This window comes from Bos indicus, chromosome 24 (genome assembly GCF_029378745.1).
Source record: "Bos indicus isolate NIAB-ARS_2022 breed Sahiwal x Tharparkar chromosome 24, NIAB-ARS_B.indTharparkar_mat_pri_1.0, whole genome shotgun sequence".
NCBI classification, from domain to species: Eukaryota; Metazoa; Chordata; class Mammalia; order Artiodactyla; family Bovidae; genus Bos; species Bos indicus.
In genome coordinates this window covers 21,454,592-21,463,161 of record NC_091783.1, presented here as the reverse complement: position 1 = coordinate 21,463,161, position 8,570 = coordinate 21,454,592, and the positions used below count along the sequence as shown (strand labels likewise).

The 8,570-nt window shown below is 35.1% G+C and overlaps 1 protein-coding gene across 8 annotated transcripts in view; it reads right to left on the bottom strand.

Annotated features, from left to right (window-relative positions):
• RPRD1A (regulation of nuclear pre-mRNA domain containing 1A) overlaps window positions 1-8,570 on the bottom strand; it is a 78,726-nt gene that overhangs the window by 42,403 nt on the left and 27,753 nt on the right. For all 8 annotated transcript variants that reach the window (XR_011563776.1, XR_011563775.1, XR_002183602.2 and 5 more), the window contains exons 2-6: window positions 7,251-7,380; window positions 4,345-4,451; window positions 4,168-4,265; window positions 1,422-1,548; window positions 1,138-1,313 (exon numbers count right to left, since the gene is read on the bottom strand). Coding sequence is in view for 3 of the 8 variants with exons in the window: in XM_070778743.1 (XP_070634844.1) it covers window positions 1,138-1,313; window positions 1,422-1,548; window positions 4,168-4,265; window positions 4,345-4,451; window positions 7,251-7,380 (638 nt within the window). In the remaining 5 variants the exon portion in view is untranslated. The remainder of the gene's footprint in view (window positions 1-1,137; window positions 1,314-1,421; window positions 1,549-4,167; window positions 4,266-4,344; window positions 4,452-7,250; window positions 7,381-8,570) is intronic.

The window sequence follows — 8,570 nt, the reverse complement described above, 5'->3', positions numbered from 1 at the left end:
TATTTTTTGGAAAATTCTATCTGTTCTATGTAAAACTGGGCAACCTCTCTAAAGGTGAGCAAAATGCCAACAACTATGTTTTGAGTGTGTAAGTGTGAGCAGAGGAGGGGCAGACTGAAAAGGGGTAATGCTACACAGTGCTGACAATACAGGGTGGGAGAGTTCTGATGCTGGTACTTAGTCAACTGCAATCACAGGTAGAAATGGTAATCATCTTTGGCACAATTAGAGACTGCTGAAACAAGAACTAAACTCTAATAAATAAAAGCAACTTAACAGATGCAGCATCATAACATACCTAGAAATTTAAAGAGGACCGTCTTAAAAAAGGGATCCAGACATTAGAAATTCTATGTATTAGAAAAAGAAATTATTATAGCAGCAAACAATTTTAACAAGAACTAATCAAATTAAAGATTCTGTTAAATAAAATCAAATCTGGTTCATTCCCTACCCCTGGCAATGGTTACTCTGCTCAAAGGAAATTTGAGTTTCTTCTTTTAATCCCTGCACCTCCAGACTTTTTGTCAAGAGTATCAATTATCATTCAATTTAAAGAAGCAATAACCTTCCACTTAAGGGGGGGGTGTCCAACCCGAGAGTGGAGTAGAAATATGTTAAGATTCAAGAATGGAATAATGAGGTAACCTGAAGACTACCTTCCTAAGCAAAAATAATAAACTGCTCAGGAATAGGGAAACTGGGGACCGGCATAACCATAACAAAAAGTCTTTATTTCTTAATCATATACCCAAAAGACTGCATGTACTCAGAACAGGAATTAAGTCCAACCATAATTTACTGTAGCTAAGACCAGACTTTATGCTAACTGCTATTTTCCCATTATTTTTGTTATTAAGCATAAGATGAATTACTACTACTGGAATTTCACATGAGTAATTTAAAAACACAACCAGTTTTTGATCATTCCAAATCTCTAAATTTTCTTAGGCAGACTGATTTGGTTCAAGTAAAAAACCAATTAATGTAGCTTAATTGGAATAGCTTACCTGGGCCATTGTCTAAAGGGGTCTATGTTCTAAAAGTGCAAAACGTGCAGGGATATTAAGCTATTTTAAAGCTCCTTCCAAAAATAAATTTAACAAATAAGCACTAAATAAGGAAAAGGTTACGCACTTCCAATTTATGCTCTTTCTCTGCAAGGGCTTCCTTTTGACAACGAAGAAAATCTGCTAACATTCGAGTGAGCTGCTTCCTATCATCTATTTCAGCCGCCAACCTGCCGTTGTAGTCTGCCAGCAACATACAAGCATCCTCTACCATTTTAGAAAGTCTTTCTCCAGACTCTTTATCTAAGAAAAGCACAGGATAACAAAAGTATTACACAACAAAAACAATGCCATATGCTGTTTCTTTACCCTACCCCCCTGAAAAGTTCAGATCTGACTTGCTCTTCTTACCTGTTATTTTATCTAGAAGGGATACTTCTTGAACTTCAACAGGCAAAGAAGCTATCCTTTGATGAACTGCTGCATCACCAGAAGCTGCATTTTCTAGATCTTGCAATGCTCTAACGAGATCTAGAGTCTAAAAAGTTATACAACTTTAGAACCAAAATTAGCAAAGCTTAAACAAATATAAAAGACTTAAAATTCATTCATATTCCTTAATCTGACTATTTGACTATTAAAATGATGTGATTCATTTGTAAGCCAAATATATACAGTGGTAAGACGGAAGGCAGGCTATAACTTCAACCTGGAGAATACAAGTTTTATGAATGACATATTCATTGTATTATCATTATACTAATACATAGATTAATTAATTAATTAATACATTAATACATAAGAATTTCTAGTATTAAATTAGATATAGGGGGGTGGAAAATACAAATCATCATCTATCATAACACAGAAGAGCCCCCCAAATTCCATCTCCCAATGAAGTAATTAAAGCATAAGAGAAATGCACTTTTGGAATATATATGTTCACATATGATATCTTCAATTATTCTATGGTTTGTTACTAAGATCATTAAAATATTACAAAGTTCCATATGTCTGGTGACTTATATTTATATAATGCTTAATCAGCATTTAACATCAATATTTTCGTTGCACTGTTTTCATACCAGCTATAATTAGGAGGGATGGGCAAGTCTTTGCTGATATTTCATAATTCATAACATCCCTAAAATTATTCCAAAGAAAACTGAGTAAATTTTCTTTTTCCTAGTCTCCATTCCCATCTACATCCTTTTACGTTTTTTCTTTTTTTCATCTCTAAGCCTAGATATTCTGGAACACTAAGAAATTATACACATATATGAAAAGTGTAGGATATTATCAACTCTGTATATATTTAGATGACACTGACAGCCAGTTTCGAATTTTTCTTTAAGCTATCCCCTTACAAAAAGTTACTACTGGGGTCTAGCATACAGCAAATAATCAAACATGATTAGAATTAATGGAACCTAGTAAGAAATATACCATCCCCAGTGTGCTTTTAACTCACTACTGTTTTTAAAATCCAAATATTAAAAAAAAAAGTATTCTGTTATATTTCCCCACTACAATGAAAGTGAGCTTAAGAGCAATGACATGACAAGGAAGCTTGTTTCTCATGATGCCCCAAATACCTTACATCATTATTATTTTTTAATCAGATTTAGCAAGTTCTAAAATTTTCTGGATTTCTAAGAAGAAACCTGGCTTTATGGTTTTGACAATGTATGCGTGCTTTAATTACAAACTACTCTCATTACACCTTCACACTCCTACATGAAGAAAGCAAACGGAAACAACATTAGCCTAGGACTTCCTGACAGAGGAGAAGGAAATGATTAGATCCTATAAAGAGAAATCTTTGCCATTCTGAACCATTGAGAATTAAGCAATACAACTAACCAGAAAATGGTCATTATAAAGCCAAAAGCAATTGCACTGTATACAACAAGCACTAGGGAAGAGTCACGTCAGAAACTCCTAGAAGTACAACTTAGGTTACTCTTTCATCAGGGAGAACCGGAAAGGGTCAGACCCTTTAATTAAAACTGGAATAAAATACTGTTCTTGGAGTGAGTTTCAGTCCAGGTCTCCAAGTCCATGGAGCACTCAAGTTTTTATTACTCTGCTGCTGCTACTGCCAAGTCACTTCAGTCGTGTCGGACTCTGTGCAACCCCATAGATGGCAGCCCACCAGGCTCCTCTGTCCCTGGGATTCTCCAGGCAAGAATATTGGAGTGGGTTGCCATTTCCTCCTCCAATGCATGAAAGTGAAAAGTGCAAGTGAAGTCGCTCAGTCATGTCCGACTCTTAGCGATCACATGGACTGCAGCCCACCAGGCTCCTCCGTCCATGGGATTTTCCAGGCAAGAGTACTGGAGTGGGTTGCCATTGCCTTCTCCTCTTATTACTCTACAGGGTACTAATTCCTGCAAACCACATCTGCTTCAAAAGCTCAGCAGGAACCACATTCTGGCTCACATACTGAGTTACGTTTCTGTACCATTTGTAGCCCATGAAGATATTTACCTTGTTTTAAGAGTATGGCTATGTCTTCATTTTCTCCTTTAAAATTCTATCTGTCCCTCCTATATGTTTGAAACATAGAAGGAGGAAGCTTTAAGACTCAATGCCCACATAATTAAGGTAAAAATGTCTTTTTGGAATCATCTGATGGTTAGAAAATGCTATACTGTACCAATCTGGGAGGACATGGAGTATTAAGATAATGATTCTAATTCATCTGATTTTACCACGGAACTACATGGTTCCATATGGTTACACAAAACTATATGAATACATACTTGTTAACTCTAACATGCATTTTTACACATTTAAAAGCAATAATACTTAAAAAGATTGTTTATCTCTATGCATGGAATTTTTAGCATACTTAACATTAAAATAGTCTTACATTTTATTAAAAAAAAAAAAAAAACTGTTGAAATGGTGGATATCTCACCAGATCTAATTATACCTAGCAATCAAATACTTTTTATGTGAAATATAATTGCCTAATATACAACACACATTAAACATAAGTGGTTAATCAGAAAATAAGACTTATTCACATAGCTTGTTTCCTGTACCCAGAATTATAAGTCAATTTACAGAAATAAAATAGCAAAATTAGTAAAGCTTGATGGCTACATGAAATACTAGAAATGTAACTCCCTCAACAGAGAAAAACTGCTACCTGTGGTGGTTCACTTGGAGATCCTAGAGAGGAACAGTTTTCATTCTCATCCACCTTTATCTGCTCATATGTTCGCTTCCTAGGCTTCTTGTCACCATCTGAGATGAAAGAACATTTAACTTTTAATGAGAGAACACATTTCAATGAAGAGAGAATGATAAAAGATTATATACTTACAAAGAGCTTGCTTAAGTTGTTCTAATACATCATTTTCATAAACAGACCTTTCTTCCCAAATAGATAGCACTCTTCCAAGGTGCTTCTTACAACTTTCATCAGTTTCACTAAGGAGAAGATAAAAACATTAACAGTAAAATGCACAGTTGCCATTGCAAAGATAATGGTGATTTTAAATACAATGGTCACCCATTCCCTGAAAAAAGCTGCCCAAATGTTTACTAAGTTTCACTATGTGACCAGCAGTTCAAGGGTGAAGTGACCAAGACAGACATACTCTCTGCTTCCCTTAAAGAACTCAGAGACATACTACTGAGCAAAAAATTAAAAAAGAATGACGAAAGTGCTAGTACTGGTGACAAGGGGTTATCAAGAAAGTATCTCTAACTTAACGGGGGCTGAACATAAAGCTAAGAAGACTGCCAATAGGTGATTTTGAGGCTTATTTAATAAATATTTACTGATCAATGTATGATCTCTGACAATGGAGATACAAATGGAGCTTTACGGCAGCTGTTATTTGTAAGAGCCACAAAAGAGAACAGAGCGTTAAAGATGGGTTTAACAGAGACATGGCCCAATTCAAGGGAGATAAGGAAAGGCATGGGAGGAAGAGTATTTGAAAAAATGATATATTTATTCTGAATTCTGAAGACTGGACACACAGAAGTGGGAAACAGCGTACTCCCAACCACTTCCCAGCACCTTCACCACTCCCACTGGAGACTGAACCACTATGATCTCCTGACTGGATTTTTGTAACAGCCTTTTCATTGGTTTCCCAGGCTCTACTCCTTCATCCTATTCTCTACTAAGGTAAATCATTTCATACTGCTCTCAGTCCTCTAAGAACCACTAATTATACCAAGGAAAAAAGCAAAGACTTTGTTTACCCTGGGCCACAAACTGGGCACGTTCTGTTTCCTGGCTACCTCTTAGACCACATTTCCTAAATACAAATCTTGCTGATCCTCAAATATGCCCAGCACATGGCTGTCTCACTGTGTCTGCCTCGAGTTTTCTCTACCCAGGATCCTTTCCTGCTAGTCAAATGGCCCCTTTCATCCCTCCCTTCAGTCTCTGTTCCCCCAAACTGTCAATCCTTACCTCATGAAATAAGTGTCATCACACTCTCGAGCTTCTTCCCTGCTTTATGTTTCTTCGTAGTACTTATCTCTCTTTTTTTTGACATTTTTAGATATATTCAGTTGTATTATTCTGTTATCCACTGAAATTTAAGCTCCACTAGAACAGAACTTTATAGTTCCTTCACTATTGTATCCTCACTGACCAGCACAAAGTAGATGGTCAATAAATATTTTATGGAATATTAGGAAAAGGCAATAAATAAAAAAAGCCCAAGCCAGAGATAACTAAAAGTTTAGTTAACTTAAACTACATAAACTACAGTGTGTGGGGAGGCGGCGGGGAGGAAGAGGAGAAATGTGAGCAAGTCTGAAGAAGTAGACTGGGCCAGGGAAGGAACACCTGAAGGCTTACTCAGGACTTCAGACCTGACTTCTAGAGAAACGAGAACCACTCAAAGACAAAAGACTGTTATAGTCCGTTCTACAACTATGGCTACAGTTTCCTAGATGGATTAAACAACACTGGAGGCTACTGCAATTATACAGAAATGACATTATGGTAACTGGAATGACAGGAAGCCTAAGAACCAAGAGAACTATATGTACTATATGGGATAAAGCGAGTGAAGGAGAAAGGACAGTGTGATACATTATAAATCACGGTATCACAGAGAGTTCCCAATAAACCTAATTTTTCACAGGGGCATCAGGATAGATGAAGTTGCCATTCATCAAGAAAGTGAACGTAGAGAAGGAAAGTTTGACAGGGAGGAAGGATATTGTGAATTCACTAAGAGACACAGTTAAGTCTCAGATGTGTGGAAGCATACAACTAGAAATCAACAGGCAACTGGATATACCTACAAGAATAAAAGGAAAAACACTGGACTGGAACAAAGATTATTAGCTATTAGGGTGTGGATAATAACTAAATATATGAAATGTACGAAATCACCCAGAGGGCTAGTAAAGAATATGACACCAGGAGGCCTTGGACTAAATTCTAAGAAACACCAGCACCTGAAAAGATGGTAATAGACAGTATCTAAATTGAAGGATAAATAATATTAATTTAAGAAAGCAACATACAGCAGTGTTTCACACTCTGTAATTCTTAAAAAAAAAAAAAAAATCTACTGTGACTAAACTTTAGGGCATGTGGTGAGTATATTTTCATTCTTAAATCATTCATTCAACACAGATCATCATTCACCACTGAATTCTACAAATTAGACTGATGTAATTGCCTACCCCAATGTTTACCCAGTAATCTACCAAATATCTACATATAATATTTGGAAATAAGCATTTTAAATGCACAGACTTCTACCTTCAGAATTTTTCTATAGCAAAATTTTCAACAGGCTTGTGATTATTTTAAATATTCTGTATTAACAAAGCATTTAAAAATGTTGTGACATATACCCACACACCAGAAAACATTAAAATCATTATATGCAATACGACAGAAAGGGGTAAGTTTTTCCAGAAATACTAGTTGGAAGATTGATCATTATAAGCACACAAATTTTCAATTCAACACACTTACTCACTCTTAATAAACTTCATTTCAATATGGCAGTTGCTTTTGGTCACTAAAGAAACAGGTGAACTCCAAATGCCCACCTAAGCAAAACCTTTTCCTTCACACAGGTATTTAACACATTTATAAATGCCATCACTGGTAAGTCTTCTCAAATGAAAACTTCAAAGAAATACAACTTATTTTTTTATTTTAATGTCTTAAGATAAGTTTTAGCAAAAGGACATATTAGACATTTACAACAGATTACCTAGTACCCAAAACAATTATCATACCTTGAAACATGCTTAAAAGCCTCCACTATAACTGGTGCAAAATCTTTTGTAAACTCTGGCCCCTTCCTTTTGCTGTTCTGAATGACATCATTAGCTAGGTAGAGAAAAGTAAGCTTCCTGTTCGGTTTGGCTGGAAAAAAAAAAAAACAAACAAACTAATTAAAATACCCTCAACTTAACTGAGACAAATTTTCTCAATAACTGAAATTAAGCAGTTTGAGAACTACAACAAACTTACTAGCCTTTGTATATTAGGTTCAACCCTAGCTTCTCATTCTACTGCTAAATTCAGCAAGCCAATATTCTTTAAGGGATAACTACTCTATTGTTTCTGAAGATCACTCACATGAGAGAAAAAAGAGAACTCATGAGGCAGAGGTAGCCAATATTTCCTTACAGTTTTACTAAGTCATCTAAACCATTTATCTTTGATTGGTTATCTTATCATTAGTTACAAATTAAGTTTTATACATGGAAATCATCACATCTGTGTAAAAATGTATTTCTGTGACTATTCTGTACCAAATTTTATTAAAGCTATTAAACACTACATGAAATACAGCCACTTAAAATAAGATGGTGATTGGTCATGTTATTAAAATGGTACCTTAAATCTTAACTGAACTTATGACTATTTTATTGACAATACATATACTGATTTAAAAATCAATCATTAAGTTACCATGAAACAAAAGAGAACAAAATGTAAGCCAGGTTGAAAGAGGCATTACTTCGATCAATTACAGATTTTTTCACTTACGAAATAAATATTTGTCAAGCTAACAGAGTAAATGTTAGAGAAACCAAGTAGACAAAGTTTAGATGTCCTCCCATTTTGGATTACATGTCCTTAAATAACTGATTTATCTTGACAAATACACTTGACAAATACACAAATACACAAAAATACACCCCTACTCACAATATTCTGTGGGTACGATAACCAGAATACATTTTTACTGATTAAATGTTAAGTGGCATAAAAGTACTGAATATGACTTAAAATTCATATATATATATATGTGGAAAAACTAGTTGAACACAACCTCTTATACTATTTTCACAGTAGTATTTTACTAGAATTAGAATCATTCAAAGTTGTACAATTATATTCACGAACAGCATACTTTGTGACATCCACATTACGCTGGTGTAGGGGACTTACTCTAAGGACTGATAATCCAGTGTACTATTCACGTGGGCCAGTTTATTGGATTTAAGGCAAATATTTGGCCAGATAGCATTTAGTCCTCAAGATATGAGTATTTAATATAAAATTTAAGCCACTTTTGAGTTCACATTTTTCTTTTAGAGACTGTA